This window comes from Gobius niger (genome assembly GCF_951799975.1).
Source record: "Gobius niger genome assembly, chromosome: 22".
NCBI lineage: Eukaryota > Metazoa > Chordata > Actinopteri > Gobiiformes > Gobiidae > Gobius > Gobius niger.
This window is the reverse complement of record NC_136873.1, coordinates 9,323,220-9,347,348: the sequence shown is the minus strand read 5'-3', so window position 1 is coordinate 9,347,348 and position 24,129 is coordinate 9,323,220. Positions and strand designations below refer to the sequence as shown.

The window sequence follows — 24,129 nt, the reverse complement described above, 5'->3', positions numbered from 1 at the left end:
CAAAAACTGAACAAAACCGTTTTTTTTAATCGTGTTATTCCTTTAAACACTACAGTATTTTATATGAACTGTGTGGGACCAATCACAGCTCTGTCGCCGGGCGGACGGAGGCGGAGCCGCTCCCGATTGGTCGCCTTCTACTGACTGTAAATACAAGAGCTTTCTACTGTTTTCTACCGTTTTCTATCGACACTAAACACTTTTATTGTAATACGTTATCATGCTCTTATTCTGAAAATAAACCCACTGTCTCCAGACTCTGAGCTTTTATTCTGAAGTCACCCACAGATCCGGCACAGGAGTTTTACAAAAAGGGTTTTATTGAACAAAAACAAAGTGAAATAAAAACAGGGAATCATCCAGAGAAAATGACAAAAAAAAAGACAAAAAATGTGACAAAAAATGACAAAAAATGTGACAAAAATGACTAAAAATGACACAAAAAAAAGACAAAAAATGTGACAAAAAATGACAAAAAATGTGACAAAAAATGTGACAAAAAATTACTAAAAATGACAAAAAAATGACAAAAAATGTGACCATTTTAAGGCTAATTTTTTTTTTGGTAAAAAAGAAATGACCAAAAAAAAGACAAAAAATGTGACAAAAAATGTGACAAAAAATGACTAAAAAAAATGACCAAAAAAAATGACTAAAAAATGAAAAAAAATGTGACAAAAATTACTAAAAAAAAAAGAAAAAAAGAGGACAAAAAATGACTAAAAAAGAAAAAAAATGTGATTAAAAAATGACTAAAAAATATGACAAAAAAAGACAAAAAATGACTAAAAAATATGACAAAAAATGACTAAAAAAGAAAAAAAATGTGATAAAAATGACTAAAAAAGACAAAAAATGTGACAAAAAATGACAAAAAAAAGACAAAAAATGACTAAAAATGACTTACAAAAATGTGACAAAAAAGAATAAAAATGGCTAAAAAAAAAGACAAAAAATGATTAAAAAATGTCAAAAAAATGTGACAAAAAAAGACACTTATTGTAATACGTTATCATGCTCTTATTCTGAAAATAAACCCACTGTCTCCAGACTCTGAGCTTTTATTCTGAAGTCACCCACAGATCCGGCACAGGAGTTTTACAAAAAGGATTTTATTGAACAAAGACAAAGTGAAATAAAAACAGTGAATCACTCGGACATCCAGAGTTTGAAGGTTCGGTCGTAGGAACAGGTCGCGATCAGTTTCCCGTCGGGAGAAATGTCCAAACCCATGACCTGGAAAACAAGCTTCAGCTTTAGAGAAACACCTGGAGCCTTAACTTTGTGAAAGGAGCGAAACAGCGCCCCCAGTTTGACGCTGGTGGTCAAAAAGTGTACTGCGTCCATATTCACCATGGAGAATGAATGGACGAGAGTTTGTTTTAACCCCTTAACCCCCACCTGAACCGAGCACTTTTTCGCCAGTTTGGCTTTACCCAAATCCAAAAGCTTCTGGAAGAAAGGTGAGAAAATAGCAACAAAACTGAGACGAAAACATTGATGAAAAAGTGGCAAAAATGTCACAAAAATGTAAAAAAAATGTACAAAAAAATGACGAAAAAATAGCAAAAAAGTGGCAAAAAATTGACCAAAAATGATGACATAATGATGAAAAAGTGGCATAAATATGATAAAAAAAATTGACAAAAAACGGAAAAAAATTGACAAAACATGGATGAAAAAGTGGCAAAAATGTCACAAAAATTTACGAAAAATTGACGAAAAAATGACCAAAAAATTATGAAAAAAATGATGAAAAAGTGGCAAAAATATGATAAAAAATGGACAAAAAATGGACAAAAAAGTGACAAAACAATTGACAAAAAAAGATGAAAAAATAGCAAAAAAAAATGGGAAAAAACTGACAAAAAAATCGTCAAAAAATTGATGGAAAAAGTGGCAAAAATGTCACAAAAAATGGACAAAAAATTGACACAAATTTGACAAAAAAATTGACAAAAAAGTTACAAAAATGAGTTGAAAACCCCCAAAAAAGATGGAATAAAATCTGATGACGTGAGGAAAAAGATCCATTTACATGACTTTTGTAGATCTTAGCTTTCAAATGAGGCGTTACACTGGCCTACAGGATTTGGGTAAAGCTGACCTGGAGTAAATGCTCTCGGTTCAGGCGGGAGTTAAGAGGTTAACCACACGCAGCACAAAAGTCTCTCTGACGACCAACAGAATTGTTTTTTGGTCCACTCCCTATAGTCCCTTTAACCTCTTAACTCCCGCCTGAACCGAGAGGATCTTTTTCCTCACGTCATTTTTTCCCATTATTATTTGGTTGGGGTTTCAACTCATTTGTGTCACATTTTTGTATTTTTTTGGTCAAATTTTTATCCATTTTTTGGTAATTTTTTTTAATCATTTTTGTCATTTTGTTCAAGTTTTTGTAATTTTTTGGTAACATTTTTTCGTCAATTTTTTATCCAATTTTTTGTCACATTTTTGTAATTTTTTGGTCAATTTCTTGTGACATTTTTGCCACTTTTTCATCAATTTTTCATCACTTTTTTGTCACATTTTCATCCTTGTTTTCGTCTCAGTCTTGTCGCTATTTTCTCACCTTTTTCCCAGAAGCTTTTGGATTGGGGTAAAGCCAAACTGGAGAAACTGTGCTCGGTTCAGGCGGGAGTTAAGGGGTTAAAAGGTGAGATGTTTGTAAGTGACCTCTGACCTTGCCCTCGTGTCCCGCCAGAGTCTTCAGGGGCATCCAGCCGGGGTGAGTCCACACTTTGGCCGTGTTGTCGTAGGCGCCGGTCAGCAGGAACTGCCCGTCCGTGGCTAAAGCACGTTAACGTTAATATAACAATATAACATAATAATATAATATAATAATATAATAATATAATAATATAATATAATAATATAATAATATATGAGATGATGAGCTCACGTTGGAACCTGACGGCCGACAGCAGGTTCTGGTGGGACGGGATCGTGTAGAGGCACCTCCGGTTCCTCAGCTCCCAAACTTTACAGGTGTGATCGGCACTTCCTGTGGCCAAGTGGTGCCTAAAGCAGGAGGACATTCAGTCAGAACCACAGGGTCCACCAGAACCACAGGGTCTACAGGGTCCACCAGTACCACAGGGTCCACACGGGACACATGTGGGGTTTGGGTCATGTTCTCAGTCACATTTTTGTCACTTTTTTTGTCTAATTTTTATCTAATTTTTGTAACATTTGTCATTTTTTAAGACAATTTTTTATCAATTTTTTTGTCAATTTTTTGTTATTTTTTAGTCATTTTCTTAATCAAAATTTTGTCATTTTTTTGTCACATTTTTGTTAATTTTGTCACATTTTTTATCAAATTTTTGTCTTTTTTTGTCACATTTTTGTCATTTTTTAGTCATTTTTTGTCATTTTTTTAACCAATTTTTTATCAAATTTGTGTCTTTTTTTGTCACTTTTTAGTTTTTTTTGTCACATTTATGTCATTTTTTTCCATTTTTTGTTCAATTTTTTATCAATTTTTTGTCATTTTTTAGTCAATTTTTTGTCACATTTTTGTTATTTTTTAGTCATTTTTTTGTTATTTTTTTGTTATTTTTTAGTCATTTTTTAGTCATTTTTTAGTCACATTTTTGTCATTTTTTAGTCACATTTTTAGTCACATTTTTGTCATTTTTTAGTCACATTTTTGTCATTTTTTAGTCAATTTTTTGTCACATTTTTGTTATTTTTTAGTCATTTTTTTGTTATTTTTTAGTCATTTTTTAGTCATTTTTTAGTCATTTTTTAGTCACATTTTTGTCATTTTTTAGTCACATTTTTGTCATTTTTTAGTCATTTTTTTGTCACATTTTTGTCATTTTTTAGTCAATTTTTTGTCACATTTTTGTTATTTTATAGTTATTTTTTTTAATCAATTTTTTGTCTTTTTTTGTCACATTTTTGTTTTTTTTGTCACATTTATGTCATTTTTTTCAATTTTTTTGTCAATTTTTTAATCAAATTTTTGTCAATTTTTTATCAAATTTTTGTTATTTTTAGTCACATTTTTGTCATTTTTTAGTCACATTTTCGTTATTTTATAGTCATTTTTTTAATCAAATTTTTGTCTTTTTTTGTCACATTTTTGTCATGTTCTCCGTAAGGTTCTCCGTGATGTTCTCAGTCATGTTCTTAGTCATGTTCTCCGTGACGTTCTCCGTGACGTTCCTCACCCGTTAGGAGAGAAGTTGACGCTGTAGATCTCCTTCAGATGCCCTTCCAGGAACATGACGCAGCGGCCGGTCCTCAGGTCCCACACTCGCCCGAACGCGTCCAGCCCCCTGTGACACACACTGTTACTGCGAGTACTTTTACTGCCAGTACTTTTACTGCAGATACTCGTACACGTACCCCGTGGCCGTCAGGGAGCCGTCCGGGTGGAAGTGGATGTCGTGGACGCCTTTGCTGTGGCCTTCCTGGTGGAGGATCTCCTCACGAACCTCCAGGTCCCACAGACGCCACGAGTTATCGTAGCTGCGGGAGACGGACCAATCAGAGAGGAGAGGGGAGGGGCCAAGCAGAGAGCAGAGAGGAGGGGCCAAGCAGAGAGGAGAGGGGAGGGGCCAAGCAGAGAGGAGGGGCCAATGAGAGAGCAGACCAATCATTTGAGAAGCACTGATACTGTGGTTTTGAGTATCGGCCGATAGTATCTGCAGTAAGTGTAGTATTAATAGTATGTGTAGTATGTGTAGTATTAATAGTATGTGTAGTATTAAGAGCATGAGTTGTATGTGCAGTATTTGTACCACGTGGTCCCGAGGAAGCGTCCTGACGGGTGCCAGGCGACTCGGGGAACTCTGTCTGTGTGACCCTCGATGTCGGCCACCGGCTCATCACTGAAACACATCACAATACTGTCAGAGAGAGAAAGGGAGAGCGCCCCCTGGGGGATCACAGAGGGATATACAACACTGTCAGAGAGAGAGCGCCTCCTTGTGGTGTCAATTATTCATGGCATCTGGAACTGAGCTCTTTCTAAAGTAAAGCCACCGCTCCACATGCGCTAACATCGGCTAAAGCTGCGCTAACATCAGCTAAAGCTGCGCTAACATCGGCTAAAGCTGCGCTAACATCGGCTAAAGCTGCTCTAACATCAGCTAAAGCTGCGCTAACATCGGCTAAAGCTGCGCTAACATCAGCTAAAGCTGCGCTAACATCAGCTAAAGCTACTCTAACATCAGCTAAAGCTACTCTAACATCAGCTAAAGCTGCGCTAACATCAGCTAAAGCTGTGCTAACCTCGGCTAAAGCTACTCTAACATCAGCTAAAGCTACTCTAACATCAGCTAAAGCTGCGCTAACATCAGCTAAAGCTGCGCTAACATCAGCTAAAGCTGTGCTAACCTCGGCTAAAGCTGCGCTAACATCGGCTAAAGCTGCGCTAACATCGGCTAAAGCTGCGCTAACATCAGCTAAAGCTGCGCTAACATCAGCTAAAGCTGCGCTAACATCGGCTAAAGCTGCGCTAACATCGGCTAAAGCTACTCTAACATCGGCTAAAGCTGCGCTAACATCGGCTAAAGCTGCGCTAACATCGGCTAAAGCTACTCTAACATCAGCTAAAGCTGCGCTAACATGCGCTAACATCGTGAACCCAATACAATACAATGTTAGCGACCGCTACACCCCTAAGTATTATAGTAGTATTTCACCTCTCCATGTTCCAGTGTGAGCTCTGTTAGTATTAGTACAGTAGTACAGTAATACTGCAGTACTGCAGTAGTAGTACTCGTACCTCTCCATGTTCCATGTGTTAGTACTAGTATAGTAGTACAGTAATACTGCAGTACTGCAGTAGTAGTACTCGTACCTCTCCATGTTCCACAGTTTGACCGTAGCTCTGTTAGTACTAGTATAGTAGTAGTATTGCAGTATTGCAGTAGTAGTACTCGTACCTCTCCATGTTCCACAGTGCGAGCTCTGTTAGTACTAGTATAGCAGTAGTACTGCAGTACTGCAGTAGTAGTACTCGTACCTCTCCATGTTCCACAGTTTGACCGTAGCTCTGTTAGTATTAGTATAGTAGTAATACTGCAGTACTGCAGTAGTAGTACTCGTACCTCTCCATGTTCCACAGTGCGAGCTCTGTTAGTACTAGTATAGCAGTAGTATTGCAGTATTATAGTATTATAGTAGTATTTATACCTCTCCATGTTCCACAGTTTGACCGTAGCTCTGTTAGTACTAGTATAGTAGTACAGTAGTACTGCAGTACTGCAGTAGTAGTACTCGTACCTCTCCATGTTCCACAGTGCGAGCTCTGTTAGTACTAGTATAGCAGTAGTACTGCAGTAGTAGTAGTACTCGTACCTCTCCATGTTCCACAGTTTGACGGTGCCGTCGGCGGCGCACGAGGCCAGGCTGACGTCGCTCGAGTCGACGGCGTTCGGTCTGAACACGATGGCGCCGACGTTTGTGTTGTGACCTGAACAATTACAAGGTTTACAATGTAGAGCTACAGTCTGTGTAGTATTGTAATTATAGTAGTTATAGTAGTATTGTAGTTATAGTAGTTATAGTAGTATTGTAGTTATAGTAGTTATAGTAGTATTGTAGTTATAGTAGTATTGTAGTTATAGTAGTTATAGTAGTATTGTAGTTATAGTAGTTATAGTAGTATTGTAGTTATAGTAGTTATAGTAGTATTGTAGTTATAGTAGTATTGTAGTTATAGTAGTTATAGTAGTATTGTAGTTATAGTAGTTATAGTAGTATTGTAGTTATAGTAGTTATAGTAGTATTGTAGTTATAGTAGTTATAGTAGTATTGTAGTTATAGTAGTTATAGTAGTATTGTAGTTATAGTAGTTATAGTAGTATTGTAGTTATAGTAGTTATAGTAGTATTGTAGTTATAGTAGTATTGTAGTTATAGTAGTTATAGTAGTATTGTAGTTATAGTAGTTATAGTAGTATTGTAGTTATAGTAGTATTGTAGTTATAGTAGTTATAGTAGTATTGTAGTTATAGTAGTATTGTAGTATAGTAGTTATAGTAGTATTGTAGTTATAGTAGTTATAGTAGTATTGTAGTTATAGTAGTATTGTAGTATAGTAGTTATAGTAGTATTGTAGTTATAGTAGTTATAGTAGTATTGTAGTTATAGTAGTTATAGTAGTATTGTAGTTATAGTAGTATTGTAGTATAGTAGTTATAGTAGTTATAGTAGTATTGTAGTATAGTAGTTATAGTAGTATTGTAGTTATAGTAGTTATAGTAGTATTGTAGTTATAGTAGTTATAGTAGTATTGTAGTTATAGTAGTATTGTAGTTATAGTAGTTATAGTAGTATTGTAGTTATAGTAGTTATAGTAGTATTGTAGTTATAGTAGTATTGTAGTTATAGTAGTTATAGTAGTATTGTAGTTATAGTAGTTATAGTAGTATTGTAGTTATAGTAGTTATAGTAGTATTGTAGTTATAGTAGTTATAGTAGTATTGTAGTTATAGTAGTATTGTAGTATAGTAGTTATAGTAGTATTGTAGTGCTGTAGTATTGTAATTACCTCTGAGAGTCCGGATGAGGCTACAGTCTGTGTAGTATAGTAGTATAGTAGTATAGTAGTATAGTAGTGTTGTAGTATTGTAGAGTTGTAGTATTGTAGTATAGTAGTATAGTAGTATTGTAGTATAGTAGTATTGTAGTATAGTAGTATTGTAGTATAGTAGTATTGTAGTATAGTAGTATTGTAGTATAGTAGTATTGTAGTATAGTAGTATAGTAGTATAGTAGTATTGTAGTATAGTAGTATTGTAGTATAGTAGTATAGTAGTATTGTAATTACCTCTGAGAGTCCGGATCAGGCTACAGTCTGTGTAGTTATAGTAGTATTGTAGTTATAGTAGTATTGTAGTTATAGTAGTATAGTAGTATTGTAATTACCTCTGAGAGTCCGGATGAGGCTACAGTCTGTGTAGTATAGTAGTATTGTAGTTATAGTAGTATTGTAGTATAGTAGTTACCTCTGAGAGTCCGGATGAGGCTACAGTCTGTGTAGTTATAGTAGTATTGTAGTTATAGTAGTATTGTAGTTATAGTAGTATAGTAGTATTGTAGTTACCTCTGAGAGTCCGGATCAGGCTACAGTCTGTGTAGTATAGTAGTATTGTAGTTATAGTAGTATAGTAGTATTGTAGTTACCTCTGAGAGTCCGGATGAGGCTACAGTCCGGCACTGACCACAGTTTGCACAGCCCGGACCTGAACACAGCACAGAGTTAATAATGACCTCGGGGGCGGGAATAACCGCGTTGCCGTGACGACGCGCTCACCAGGACGCCGTGGCCAGGACGTCGGAGGCGGGGCTAAAGTGGCAGCAGCTGATTGGACGGTCGTCTCCGATCTGACTGCAGAAGTTATTCAGGTTCTGCACAAACGTCAGGGAAAAATGTTTAGGTTCTACTTCCATTATCATGTTATTATGGTGTTATTATCATATTATCATGTTATTATCATGTTATTATCATGTTATTATCATATTATCATGTTATTATCATGTTATTATCATGTTATTATCATATTATTATCATATTATCATGTTATTATCATGTTATTATGTTATTATCATGTTATTATCATGTTATTATCATATTATCATGTTATTATCATGTTATTATCATGTTATTATCATATTATTATCATATTATCATGTTATTATCATGTTATTATGTTATTATCATGTTATTATCATGTTATTATCATATTATCATGTTATTATCATATTATCATGTTATTATCATGTTATTATCATATTATCATGTTATTATCATGTTATTATCATATTATCATGTTATTATCATGTTATTATCATGTTATTATCATATTATCATGTTATTATCATGTTATTATCATGTTATTATCATATTATTATCATATTATCATGTTATTATCATGTTATCATGTTATTATCATGTTATTATGTTATTATCATGTTATTATCATGTTATTATCATGTTATTATCATATTATTATCATATTATCATGTTATTATCATGTTATTATGTTATTATCATGTTATTATCATGTTATTATCATGTTATTATCATGTTATTATCATATTATCATGTTATTATCATGTTATTATCATATTATCATGTTATTATCATATTATCATGTTATTATCATGTTATTATCATATTATCATGTTATTATCATATTATCATGTTATTATCATGTTATTATCATATTATCATATTATCATGTTATTATGTTATTATCATGTTATTATCATATTATCATGTTATTATCATGTTATTATCATGTTATTATCATGTTATTATCATGTTATTATCATGTTATTATCATGTTATCATGTTATTATCATGTTATTATCATGTTATTATCATGTTATTATCATGTTATTATCATGTTATTATCATGTTATTATCATGTTATCATGTTATTATCATGTTATCATGTTATTATCATGTTATTATCATGTTATTATCATGTTATTATCATGTTATTATCATGTTATTATCATGTTATCATGTTATTATCATGTTATCATGTTATTATCATGTTATTATCATGCTATTATCATGTTATCATGTTATTATCATGTTATTATCATGTTATTATCATATTATTATCATATTATCATGTTATTATCATGTTATTATGTTATTATCATGTTATTATCATGTTATTATCATATTATCATGTTATTATCATGTTATTATCATGTTATTATCATATTATTATCATATTATCATGTTATTATCATGTTATTATGTTATTATCATGTTATTATCATGTTATTATCATATTATCATGTTATTATCATATTATCATGTTATTATCATGTTATTATCATATTATCATGTTATTATCATGTTATTATCATATTATCATGTTATTATCATGTTATTATCATGTTATTATCATATTATCATGTTATTATCATGTTATTATCATGTTATTATCATATTATTATCATATTATCATGTTATTATCATGTTATCATGTTATTATCATGTTATTATGTTATTATCATGTTATTATCATGTTATTATCATGTTATTATCATATTATTATCATATTATCATGTTATTATCATGTTATTATGTTATTATCATGTTATTATCATGTTATTATCATGTTATTATCATGTTATTATCATATTATCATGTTATTATCATGTTATTATCATATTATCATGTTATTATCATATTATCATGTTATTATCATGTTATTATCATATTATCATGTTATTATCATATTATCATGTTATTATCATGTTATTATCATATTATCATATTATCATGTTATTATGTTATTATCATGTTATTATCATATTATCATGTTATTATCATGTTATTATCATGTTATTATCATGTTATTATCATGTTATTATCATGTTATTATCATGTTATCATGTTATTATCATGTTATTATCATGTTATTATCATGTTATTATCATGTTATTATCATGTTATTATCATGTTATTATCATGTTATTATCATGTTATCATGTTATTATCATGTTATCATGTTATTATCATGTTATTATCATGTTATTATCATGTTATTATCATGTTATTATCATGTTATTATCATGTTATTATCATGTTATCATGTTATTATCATGTTATCATGTTATTATCATGTTATTATCATGCTATTATCATGTTATCATGTTATTATCATGTTATTATCATGTTATTATCATGTTATCATGTTATTATCATGTTATCATGTTATTATCATGTTATTATCATGTTATTATGTTATTATCATGTTATTATGTTATTATCATGTTATTATGTTATTATCATGTTATTATCATGTTATTATCATATTATCATGTTATTATCATGTTATTATCATGTTATTATCATATTATTATCATATTATCATGTTATTATCATGTTATTATGTTATTATCATGTTATTATCATGTTATTATCATATTATCATGTTATTATCATATTATCATGTTATTATCATGTTATTATCATATTATCATGTTATTATCATGTTATTATCATATTATCATGTTATTATCATGTTATTATCATGTTATTATCATATTATCATGTTATTATCATGTTATTATCATGTTATTATCATATTATTATCATATTATCATGTTATTATCATGTTATCATGTTATTATCATGTTATTATGTTATTATCATGTTATTATCATGTTATTATCATGTTATTATCATATTATTATCATATTATCATGTTATTATCATGTTATTATGTTATTATCATGTTATTATCATGTTATTATCATGTTATTATCATGTTATTATCATATTATCATGTTATTATCATGTTATTATCATATTATCATGTTATTATCATATTATCATGTTATTATCATGTTATTATCATATTATCATGTTATTATCATATTATCATGTTATTATCATGTTATTATCATATTATCATATTATCATGTTATTATGTTATTATCATGTTATTATCATATTATCATGTTATTATCATGTTATTATCATGTTATTATCATGTTATTATCATGTTATTATCATGTTATTATCATGTTATCATGTTATTATCATGTTATTATCATGTTATTATCATGTTATTATCATGTTATTATCATGTTATTATCATGTTATTATCATGTTATTATCATGTTATCATGTTATTATCATGTTATCATGTTATTATCATGTTATTATCATGTTATTATCATGTTATTATCATGTTATTATCATGTTATTATCATGTTATTATCATGTTATCATGTTATTATCATGTTATCATGTTATTATCATGTTATTATCATGCTATTATCATGTTATCATGTTATTATCATGTTATTATCATGTTATTATCATGTTATCATGTTATTATCATGTTATCATGTTATTATCATGTTATTATCATGTTATTATGTTATTATCATGTTATTATGTTATTATCATGTTATTATGTTATTATCATGTTATTATCATGTTATCATGTTATTATGATGTTATTATCATGTTATTATCATGTTATTATCATGTTATTATGTTATTATCATGTTATTATCATGTTATTATGTTATTATCATGTTATTATCATGTTATTATCATGTTATTATCATGTTATTCTCACCCGCAGCCCTTTGTGCAGCTCCTGTTGCTTCATGGCCTTCGTGGCGTCGGTCACGTCCCTCTGAAGGCGAGCGTTTTCCAGACGCCTCATCGCCCTGAAACAACAACAACCGGCCAATCAGAGAGCAGCGCCGGCACACAGCCAATCAGAGAGCAGCACCGGCACACAGCCAATCAGAGAGCAGCGCCGGCACACAGCCAATCAGAGAGCAGCGCCGGCACACAGCCAATCAGAGAGCAGCGCCGGCACACAGCCAATCAGAGAGCAGCTCCGGCACACAGCCAATCAGAGAGCAGCGCCGGCACACAGCCAATCAGAGAGCAGCGCCGGCACACGGCCAATCAGAGAGCAGTGCCGGGACACAGCCAATCAGAGAGCAGCGCCGGCACACAGCCAATCAGAGAGCAGCGCCGGCACACAGCCAATCAGAGAGCAGCGCCGGCACACAGCCAATCAGAGAGCAGCTCCGGCACACAGCCAATCAGAGAGCAGTGCCGGGACACAGCCAATCAGAGAGCAGCGCCGGCACACAGCCAATCAGAGAGCAGCGCCGGCACACGGCCAATCAGAGAGCAGCGCCGGCACACGGCCAATCAGAGAGCAGCTCCGGCACACAGCCAATCAGAGAGCAGCGCCGGCACACAGCCAATCAGAGAGCAGCGCCGGCACACAGCCAATCAGAGAGCAGCTCCGGCACACGGCCAATCAGAGAGCAGCGCCGGCACACAGCCAATCAGAGAGCAGCTCCGGCACACAGCCAATCAGAGAGCAGCTCCGGCACACAGCCAATCAGAGAGCAGCTCCGGCACACAGCCAATCAGAGAGCAGCGCCGGCACACAGCCAATCAGAGAGCAGCGCCGGCACACGGCCAATCAGAGAGCAGCTCCGGCACACAGCCAATCAGAGAGCAGCTCCGGCACACAGCCAATCAGAGAGCAGCGCCGGCACACGGCCAATCAGAGAGCAGCTCCGGCACACAGCCAATCAGAGAGCAGCTCCGGCACACGGCCAATCAGAGAGCAGCGCCGGCACACGGCCAATCAGAGAGCAGCGCCGGCACACAGCCAATCAGAGAGCAGCACCAGCACACAGCCAATCAGAGAGTGCAGCTGGAGAGGTGGGCGGTACCTGGGCAGGGAGTAATGAGCCAACCACAGACGAGCGTCCTGCAGGGAGGCGGGGCCTTCGTGATACCACGTCTGACTGCACTGAAAACACAAACAGACAGAGTCAGCCTCGACTAAAAACAATATTAAATACTGCAAAATCCCCAAATATCGGCTTGATATATCGGCCCGATGTATCGGTCGATCTGCAGTATCATCAGCTGAAGGACTCACCTCTTCGTGGGACCTTCTCGCTCGTTCCTCGTCTTTCCGTGATTTCTTCAACGCGTCTGGTCCCACCACGGACAGGACGCTCCTCAGCCTGGACAAATACACAAGTACATCAAGTACTACAGTACTACAGTACTACAGACGCTCCTCAGCCTGGACAAATACAAGTACATCAAGTATTACAGTACTACAGACGCTCCTCAGCCTGGACAAATACACAAGTACATCAAGTATTACAGTACTACAGACGCTCCTCAGCCTGGACAAATACACAAGTACATCAAGTATTACAGTACTACAGACGCTATTGCAGTACTACTAATGAGGTTGAACTGTTAGGAGGAATATGTCTATGGGAGAAGCTTTTAGATTTGGGTAAAGCCAAATGGGAGAAAATCTGCTCGGCTCAGGTGGGGGTTAAGAGGTGATAGTATCAGCAGTATCTGTAGTATAAGTAGTAGTACCTCTCCGAACAGAGTGATGGGTTCTCCTAACGCCCAGTAGTAGTAGTAGTATTAGTAGTATCTGGAGTATAAGTAGTAGTAGTAGCAGTAGTATAAGTAGCAGTAGTATAAGTAGTAGTACCTCTCTCGGCGGTCCGCGGGGCCCTCTCCGAACAGCGTGATGGGCTCTCCTAGCGCCCGCAGTAGTAGTAGTAGAGTAGTAGTAGCAGCAGTAGTAGCAGTAGTAGTAGTATCTGGAGTATAAGTAGTAGTAGTATAAGTAGTAGTAGTAGTAGTAGTAGTAGTAGTAGTATCTGTAGTATAAGTAGTAGTAGTAGTACCTCTCTTGGCGGTCCGCGGGGCCCTCTCCGAACAGCGTGATGGGTTCTCCTAACGCCCGCAGTAGTAGTAGTAGTAGAGTAGTAGTAGCAGTAGCAGTAGCAGTAGTAGTATCTGGAGTATAAGTAGTAGCAGTAGTATCTGTAGTATAAGTAGTACCTCTCTTGGCGGTCCGCGGGGCCCTCTCCGAACAGCGTGATGGGTTCTCCTAACGCCCGCAGTAGTAGTAGTAGTAGTAGAGTAGCAGTAGCAGTAGCAGTAGTAGTAGTAGTAGTAGTAGTAGTAGTAGTAGTAGTAGTAGTAGTAGTAGTAGTAGCAGTAGTAGTATCAGCAGTATAAGTAGTAGTAGTAGTAGTAGTAGCAGTAGTAGTAGTAGCAGTAGTAGCAGTAGCAGTAGTAGCAGTAGTAGTAGTAGTACCTCTCTCGGCGGTCCGCGGGGCCCTCTCCGAACAGCGTGATGGGTTCTCCGAGCGCCCGCAGTAGTAGTAGCAGTAGTAGTAGTAGTAGTAGTAGTAGCAGTAGTAGTAGTAGCAGTAGTAGTAGTAGTAGTAGAGTAGTAGTAGCAGTAGTAGTAGTAGCAGTAGTATAAGTAGTAGTAGTAGTAGTAGTACCTCTCTCGGCGGTCCGCGGGGCCCTCTCCGAACAGCGTGATGGGTTCTCCTAGCGCCCGCAGTAGTAGTAGTAGTAGTAGAGTAGTAGTAGCAGCAGTAGTAGCAGTAGCAGTAGTAGTATCTGGAGTATAAGTAGTAGTATAAGTATGTGTACCTCTCTCGTCGGTCCGCGGGGCCCTCTCCGAACAGCGTGATGGGTTCTCCGAGCGCCCGCAGTAGCAGTAGTAGTAGCAGAGTAGTAGTAGCAGCAGTAGTAGCAGTAGTAGTAGTAGTATCTGGAGTATAAGTAGTAGTATCTGTAGTATAAGTATGTGTACCTCTCTCGGCGGTCCGCGGGGCCCTCTCCGAACAGCGTGATGGGCTCTCCGAGCGCCCGCAGTCCGGCCTTGACCTCGGTGTCGTCGGTGGAGACGGTGATCTGTCGGGCTCGTCTCCTCCTCTCGAACTCCAGCAGCACCTCCTGCTGCCGCTCGGACACCCGCTCCTCGATCTCCAGCGTCTCCCCTGCGGCCCGGGGCAGAGGGGGGAGGAGTCAGAGAGGGGGGAGGAGTCAGAGAGGGGGGAGGCGTCAGAGAGGGGGGAGGAGTCAGAGAGGGGGGACGGGAAACAAACATGGCGGCTCCAGAGGATGACGGGACTGACCTGAGGAGATGTTGATGTGCCCCGCCTGGATCCCGGCCTGGACGCCAGACTCCGCCCCCGCCTTGGACTCCGCCCCCAGCCGCTCCCGCTCCTTCTCCTCCAGGCTTCCATAGAAAACCCGCGCCTTCTTCACCAGCGGCCCGTCCTCCTCGTCCGACATGATGCTCCTCCTGAGACATACAGTGTGGCTTTTCAATCATGTGACTTTTGTTGTTATGGCGGCCATTTTGAGTGGCATTTTTATGTACTCGTAATCATTGCTCAAGAAGAAAACAGTAAAAACACAGCCCCAGAGAGAAACCAGTGAGTCAGTGTTTAAGCTGCTCAAGACATTAGCAAGCTACCAGTTAGCATTTAGCTTCAACAGCTTTGACCACTGAGCCACACTCCAAACATCAAGCCTTGGATACACGTGACAGAGGTCAGAGGTCAGAGCTGTTACTGTAGGATTTCCTCAGTGTTCACAGATGTGAGCCGCACATGTGTTCATCGCGTTGAAGCCGGGTTGGCAGTTGCTAACCGGTAGCATGCTAACGTCTTGGGCAGCTTAACCTCTTAACTCCCGCCTGAACCGAGAGGATCTTTTTCCTCATGTCACCACTTTTTTTTCCCATCATGTTTTTGTTGGGTTTTCAAATCTTTTTTGTATCTTTTTTGTCACATTTTTGTCATTTTTTGTTATTTTTTTGTCACATTTTTGCCTCTTTTTCATCAATTTTTCGTCACTTTTTTGTCAATATTTTCTCACTCTTTTGTCATTTTTTCGTACATTTTTTATCACATTTTTTTATCACATTTTTGCCACTTTTTCATCAAATTTTCGTCACTTTTTTGTCACATTTTTGTATTTTTTTGTCATTTTTTCATCAATTTTTTCATCGAATTTTTGTCGTTTTTTGTCACATTTTTGTCACATTTTTATCACATTTGTCATTTTTTCATCAATTTTTCCGCCCCATTTTGTCAATGTTTTCTCACTTTTTTGTAACAATTTTTGTCATTTTTCGTCATTTTTTAAATCAAATTTTTGGCATTTTTTGTCACATTTTTGTCTTTTTTTTTTTTTTTTTTTTTTTTTTTGTCAAATTTTTATCAAATTTTTGTCATTTTTTCATCAATTTTTCGTCCCTTTTTGTCAATGTTTTCTCACTTTTTTGTCACATTTTTTCGTCCATTTTTTATCCAATTTTTTTCATTTCTCGTCACATTTTTGTCTTTTTTTTTGTCTTGTACAGAGAAATCATGGCCGCAGTGACTGATATTAATGCTATTTTTTTAATTCATACATTTTTTTTTTAGCTACGACTTGTGAAAGTGTAATGCTGTTAATAGGACGCCTCATTTGAAAGCCAAGACCTACAAAACCGATCTAACCTGATCTTTATTCTCGCGTTGTTTGTAAATGAAACACAAACGTACATTATTACGCTATTACGTCATCTATAATCGTCTCAAAGCTGAAAAATAACGCTTTAAAACGCGTTTCAAGCAGAAAATGAGCAAAGTTTAGCACGACTTCAGCCGAGAACGCGAGGAAAACGTTCAAAATGGCGGAATAACGTAAACAAACGTAACAGAAACAACGCACAGAAAGACTGGGGGTTATTTCACTGACGCTCTGGCTGTAAAGTGAATAAAAAGTGGATAAATCTCACCAGAAAAGGCTTAAAATCCGCAGAAACAAAACGGCGCCGCTTCGTTCACGCCGCGCACCCGGAAGTAAAACTACAGACGTCACTACCGGATCCGTGTCAGAGGCCAAGGGGCGGGAGGCGGAAGCGGATCGGAGTCAACAATAATAAACTTAGCAAACCGTTAGCCAACCGTTAATAAACCTTCAATTACGGCGGAATTAACGCGTTTAATTAATTAAAGTGGGGCACGAGCATCACGAGAACCCCCCCCGCCGCACGCACGGGCCCGGACACGCGCAGGTACGAGCTTCGTTTTGTTCAATAATCGTGTTTTTGTGAGTTAGCCTGTTAGCATGTTAGCTTAGCATCAGCGGCGCCCGAAGCTAACGCTCTATTTAAACCCGCGTTTCTCTTTGCCTTTTTCGACTGATAAACCTCTGCGTTTAAGGGCAGTTAAACCTTTCTTCTCCAGTTTGGCTTTACCCAAATCTATAAGCAAACATTTAAATGAGTTTAATTTCCCCATTAATATTGAGTAATGTGTCTTATCCTAATGTTAAAGTGCTTCATGAATAACAGCTGGTTTGTTTGTTTGTTTGTGTGTTTGTTGCAGAGATGTTGAGGAGGAAACCCACTCGGATCGAGCTGAAGATCGACGACTGTGAGGAGTTCGAGAGCATCAAGAAGGAGCTGGAGGTAAAGGATTAAACCAGGACTAGATAAGGACTAAAGCAGGACTAAACATAAAGTAAACAGGGCATTTGGAAGGTTTTTCAATATCTAAAACAGAAGCCAAGAGGATAAGTCACATGTTATTTTTTGTTGAATTTTTCTCACATTTTTGTTGAATTTTTTTGTTGAATTTTTGTCACATTTTTGTTGAATTTTTGTCACTTTTTTGTTGAATTTTTGTCATTTTTTTGTTGAATTTTTGTCACATTTTTGTTGAATTTTTGTCACTTTTTGTTGAATTTTTGTCACATTTTTGCTGAATTTTTGTCACTTTTTGTTGAATTTTTGTCACATTTTTGTCACTTTTTTGTTGAATTTTTGTCACTTTTTTGCTGAATTTTTTTCACTTTTTTTGTTGAATTTTTGCTGAATTTTTGTCACATTTTTGTTGAATTTTCGTCACATTTTTGTTGAATTTTTGTCACTTTTTAGTTGAATTTTTGTTGAATTTTTGTCACATTTTGGTTGAATTTTTGTCACATTTTTGTTATTTTTTGTTCAATTTTTGTCACATTTTTGTTAAATTTTTGTCACATTTTTGTTGAATTTTTGTCACATTTTTGTTTAATTTTCGTCACATTTTTGTTTAATTTTTGTCACTTTTTTGTTTAATTTTCGTCACATTTTTGTTTAATTTTCGTCACATTTTTGTTTAATTTTCGTCACATTTTTGTTTAATTTTCGTCACATTTTTGTTGAATTTTTGTCACTTTTTTGTTGAATTTTCGTCACATTTTTGTTTAATTTTCGTCACATTTTTGTTTAATTTTCGTCACATTTTTGTTTAATTTTTGTCACTTTTTTGTTTAATTTTTGTCACATTTTTGTTGAATTTTTGTCACATTTTGGTTGAATTTTTGTCACATTTTGGTTACATTTACATCCTTGTTTTCGTCTCAGTTTTGTTGCTGTTTTGGTGCTTTTTTCTCAGAATCTTTTTGATTAGGGTAAAGCCAAACTGGAGAAAATGGGATCCGTTCAGGTGGGAGTTAAGAGTTTGAACAGAATCGTAGGCCCCCACCCGCCCTCAGCGCAAACCCATAACCCCCACAAAAACCCTGACCCCACTCCTACATGTTTCCCTCTGGGCCAGTACTGTAAAAGTACAAATGATTTCAAGTACGTCTTAACTCCCGCCTTAACCGAGTGCATTTTCTCTAGTTCAGCTTTACCCAGAATCTAAAAGCTCACAGTCAGTGTCACGCCTCATTTGAACGCCAAGACCTACAAAACTCATCTAAACTGATCTTGTTTTGTTCTTTGTTGTTGCCACTTTTTGTCACATTTTTGGTTGGACTTTTCTCACATTTTTACCCAAATTTTAACGTTTTTTGTCACTTTTTTTGTTGTGTTTTCACCACTTTTCTGTTGCTCTTTAGTGGCTTTTTCGTCACTTTTTCATCACATTTTTCATCACATTTTTCGTCACTTTTTCATCACATTTTTCATCACATTTTTCTTCACTTTTTTCGTCACTTTTTCATCTCATTTTTCTTCACTTTTTCATCTCATTTTTCTTCACTTTTTCATCTCATTTTTCTTCACTTTTTCATCTCATTTTTCTTCACTTTTTCATCTCATTTTTCTTCACTTTTTCATCTCATTTTTCGTCACTTTTTCATCTCATTTTTCGTCACTTTTTCATCACATTTTTCTTCACTTTTTCATCACATTTTTCTTCACTTTTTCATCACATTTTTCGTCACTTTTTCATCACATTTTTCGTCACTTTTTCATCACGTTTCTGTTGTTCTTTTTTGTCCTTTTTGTCACTTTCTGGTCACACATTTTGGTCTCCTTTTCATTGTTCTTTGTCACATTTTTGTCGCTCTTTGGTTGCATTTTCCTCCTCATTTTCGTCGTTATTTTCACCATTTTTACCCATTTTAGATTTGGGTAAAAGCCAAACTAGAGAAAATGTGCTCAGTCCAAGTGGGGGTTAAGAGGTTAAAGTTTTTCATGCATTTATGGCCTATTGAACCACTTTGACTCCTTCGTCTCTCTATCGAAGGCTCGTAAACGGCAGCGCGAGGAGGCGGAGTCGGGCGCCATCGGCGACATCATGGCGGGGGGAGGAGCCACGGCCTCGGCGTCGACCACCACGAGGGCGGAGCTTATCAACGAGAGGATCGGGTTCAAGCCCCTCCCCAAACCCAACACTCTGCCGGGACTTTTCACCTCACTGCAGTTCTGACCAATCAAGGCCTGGAACAGATTTAATATGTTTCTAAAGGACGTCACGCTAAAGTCAAGGCCGGGGACAGATTCTCACGTGTTTCCAGGCGACGTTTCTCTGAAAATAAAACCACTGCCTGATGTTTTTACGCCATTAACGTATCAAAAACAGAAAAAACGATTTGTAGAATTACCTTTAAAGTGTTTTGTTTGTTGTAAAAGTGCTTTATGAAACCTCTGTGTGACGTTTTGTAATAAAATGATGTTAAAATGAACCCGTTTCTGTGGTTCATAAACTAAGACTTCTGGAGGAAACACAAAGGCAGTAGTAACGAGTTTGTAAATCCTTGTGGCCAAAGCGTTTTCTACAAGTACAAAAGGTTCTGTTGGTGTTCTGGTAGTGCTTAGGTTATCCAGTAGAGGGCACCCTAACCTCGTGGTCCTGCAGACTGACAGCTGAAACTAATATATGATATAAAGTAACGTATGCCTTTGTTTTCCGAAAAATACGGCCAAATAAGACAAACTAACTTGGCTAACAGCTGAATTAAAACTAAATTGCTTGGCTAACGGCTAAATTAAGACAAACTAACTTAGCTAACGGTTAAATTAAGACAAAATAACTTGGCTAACGGTTAAATTAAGACAAACTAGCTTGGCTAACAGCTGAATTAAAACAAAATAACTTAGCTAACGGCTAAATTAAGACCAAATAGCTTGGCTAACGGCTAAATTAAGACAAACTAACTTAGCTAACGGCTAAATTAAGACAAACTAGCTTGGCTAACGGCTAAATTAAGACAAACTAACTTAGCTAACGGCTAAATTAAGACAAACTAACTTAGCTAACGGTTAAATTAAGACAAACTAACTTAGCTAACGGTTAAATTAAGACAAACTAACTTAGCTACCGGCTAAATTAAGACAAACTAACTTAGCTAACGGTTAAATTAAGACAAACTAACTTGGCTAACGGCTAAATTAATACAAACTAACTTGGCTAATGGCTAAATTAAGACAAACAAATTTAGCTAACGGCTAAATTAATACAAACTAACTTAGCTAATGGCCAAATTAATACAAACTAACTTAGCTAACGGCTATATTAAGACAAACTAACTTAGCTAACAGCTATATTAAGACAAACTAACTTAGCTAACGGCCAAATTAATACAAACTAACTTAGCTAATGGCCAAATTAATACAAACTAACTTAGCTAACGGCTATATTAAGACAAACTACCTTAGCTAACAGCTATATTAAGACAAACTAACTTAGCTAACGGCCAAATTAAGACAAACTACCTTAGCTAACGGCTATATTAAGACAAACTACCTTAGCTAACGGCTATATTAAGACAAACTAACTTAGCTAACGGCTATATTAGCACAAACTAACTTAGCTAACGGCTAAATTAAGACAAACTAACTTAGCTAACGACTAAATTAAGACAAACTAACTTAGCTAACGGCCAAATTAAGACAAACTAACTTAGCTAACGGCCAAATTAAGACAAACTAACTTAGCTAACGGCCAAATTAAGACAAACTAACTTAGCTAACGACTAAATTAAGACAAACTAACTTAGCTAACGGCTAAATTAAGACAAACTAACTTGGCTAACGGCTAAATTAAGATAAACTAACTTGGTTAACGGCCAAATTAAGATAAACTAACTTGGTTAACGGCTAAATTAAGACAAACTAACTTAGCTAACGGCTAAATTAAGACAAACTAACTTAGCTAACGGCCAAATTAAGACAAACTAACTTAGCTAACGACTAAATTAAGACAAACTAACTTGGCTAACGGCCAAATTAAGGCAAACTAACGTAGCTAACGGCTAAATTAAGACAAACTAACTTAGCTAACGGCTAAATTAAGACAAACTTACTTAGCTAACAGCTAAATTAAGACAAACTAACTTAGCGAACGGCTAAATTAAGACAAACTAACTTAGCTAACGGCTAAATTAAGACAAACTAACTTGGCTAACGGCCAAATTAAGACAAACTAGCTTGGCTAACAGCTAAATTAAAACAAAATAACTTAGCTAACGGCTAAATTAAGACAAACTAGCTTGGCTAACGGCTAAATTAAGACAAACTAACTTAGCTAACGGCTAAATTATGACAAACTAACTTAGCTAACGGCTATATTAAGACAAACTAACTTAGCTAACGGCTATATTAAGACAAACTAACTTAGCTAACGGCTATATTAAGACAAACTAACTTAGCTAACAGTCAAATTAAGACAAACTAACTTAGCTAACAGTCAAATTAAGACAAACTAACTTAGCTAACGGCCAAATTAAGACAAACTAACTTAGCTAACGGCTAAGTTAAGACAAACTAACTTAGCTAACAGTCAAATTAAGACAAACTAACTTAGCTAACGGCCAAATTAAGACAAACTAACTTAGCTAACGGCTAAATTAAGACAAACTAACTTAGCTAATGGCTAAATTAAGAAAAACTAGCTTGGCTAACGGCCAAATTAAGACAAACTAACTTAGCTAACAGCCAAATTAAGACAAACTAACTTAGCTAACGGCTAAATTAAGACAAACTAACTTAGCTAACGACTAAATTAAGACAAACCAACTTAGCTAACGGCAAAATTGAGACAAACTAACTTAGCTAACGACCAAATTAAGACAAACTAACTTAGCTAACGACCAAATTAAGACCAACTAACTTAGCTAACGACCAAATTAAGACAAACTAACTTAGCTAACGACCAAATTAAGACAAACTAACTTAGCTAACGACCAAATTAAGACAAACTAACTTAGCTAACAGTCAAATTAAGACAAACTAACTTAGCTAACAGTCAAATTAAGACAAACTAACTTAGCTAACGGCCAAATTAAGACAAACTAACTTAGCTAATGGCTAAATTAAGACAAACTAGCTTGGCTAACGGCCAAATTAAGACAAACTAACTTAGCTAATGGCTAAATTAAGACAAACTAACTTAGCTAACGGCCAAATTAAGACAAACTAACTTGGCTAACGGCCAAATTAAGACAAACTAACTTAGCTAACGGCCAAATTAAGACAAACTAACTTAGCTAACGGCTAAATTAAGACAAACTAACTTAGCTAACGGCCAAATTAAGACAAACTAACTTAGCTAATGGCTAAATTAAGACAAACTAACTTAGCTAACGGCTAAATTAAGACAAACTAACTTAGCTAACGGCTAAATTAATACAAACTAGCTTGGCTAACGGCCAAATTAAGACAAACTAACTTAGCTAACGGCAAAATTGAGACAAACTAACTTAGCTAACAGTCAAATTAAGACAAACTAGCTTGGCTAACGGCCAAATTAAGACAAACTAACTTAGCTAACGACCAAATTAAGACAAACTAACTTAGCTAACGACCAAATTAAGACAAACTAACTTAGCTAACAGTCAAATTAAGACAAACTAACTTGGCTAACGGCCAAATTAAGACAAACTAACTTAGCTAACGACTAAATTAAGACAAACTAACTTAGCTAACGACTAAATTAAGACAAACTAACTTGGCTAACGGCTAAATTAAGACAAACTAACTTGGCTAACGGCTAAATTAATACAAACTAACTTAGGTAACGGCTAAATTAAGACAAACTAACTTAGCTAACGGCTAAATTAAGACAAACTAACTTAGCTAACGGCCAAACTAAGACAAACTAACTTAGCTAACGGCCAAATTAAGACAAACTAACTTACCTAATGGCTAAATGAAGACAAACTAACTTAGCTAACGGCTAAATTAAGACAAACTAACTTAGCTAACGGCCAAATTAGGACAAACTAACTTAGCTAACGGCTAAATTAAGACCCTTTAATCAATATTCTGATCTAAAGAGTTTCACCTGTAGGTCCTGGCTTCACGTACAAGGTGTCCACCTGACCAGAGCGACCAATGAAAGTGAAATAAATGGACCAGAGTCAGAGTTCATCTGTTTATTAGAATCAGGACACTTCCTCAGATTTAGCAGAAAAATGAGGACATCGATCTATGGAAATGCTCTTTCATAATGTTCTGCTTGGACTTGATGATGAGACCGTCCCAGGGCCTCGGACCTCGCTCTGGGAACCACTGGACGATATACCTTCAGATGTTAAAGCCAAACG

General features: G+C 35.7%; 2 protein-coding genes across 2 annotated transcripts; one reads left to right on the top strand and one right to left on the bottom strand.

Annotated features, from left to right (window-relative positions):
- Positions 1-1,149: 1,149 nt before the first annotated feature.
- prpf4 (pre-mRNA splicing tri-snRNP complex factor PRPF4) lies at positions 1,150-17,166 on the bottom strand (the record flags this gene model as incomplete). The annotated part of the gene is made up of 15 exons (XM_079581007.1): positions 17,108-17,166; positions 15,453-15,622; positions 15,128-15,314; positions 13,421-13,508; positions 13,209-13,288; positions 12,080-12,173; positions 8,275-8,369; positions 8,145-8,203; positions 6,316-6,430; positions 4,752-4,841; positions 4,357-4,479; positions 4,179-4,286; positions 2,903-3,021; positions 2,684-2,790; positions 1,150-1,236 (listed from the first exon to the last, which is right to left on the bottom strand). Exons 2-15 carry the CDS (start codon positions 15,610-15,612, stop codon positions 1,150-1,152), a joined length of 1,512 nt encoding a protein of 503 aa, XP_079437133.1. The 5' UTR covers positions 15,613-15,622; positions 17,108-17,166.
- A 50-nt stretch (positions 17,167-17,216) lies between these two features.
- Positions 17,217-20,134, top strand: cdc26 (cell division cycle 26 homolog). Its single transcript, XM_079581000.1, has 3 exons — positions 17,217-17,386; positions 17,700-17,782; positions 19,830-20,134. The coding sequence occupies exons 2-3, from the start codon at positions 17,702-17,704 to the stop codon at positions 20,010-20,012; spliced, it is 264 nt and encodes an 87-aa protein (XP_079437126.1). The 5' UTR covers positions 17,217-17,386; positions 17,700-17,701; the 3' UTR covers positions 20,013-20,134.
- Positions 20,135-24,129: the final 3,995 nt, after the last annotated feature.

Coding starts and splice junctions, on each gene's coding strand:
- cdc26 (XM_079581000.1), top strand. CDS start 17,702: ATGTTGAGGAGGAAACCCACTCGGATCGAGCTGAAGATCGACGACTGT. Junction 17,783..19,829: donor GCATCAAGAAGGAGCTGGAG/GTAAAGGATTAA, acceptor TCTCTATCGAAG/GCTCGTAAACGGCAGCGCGA.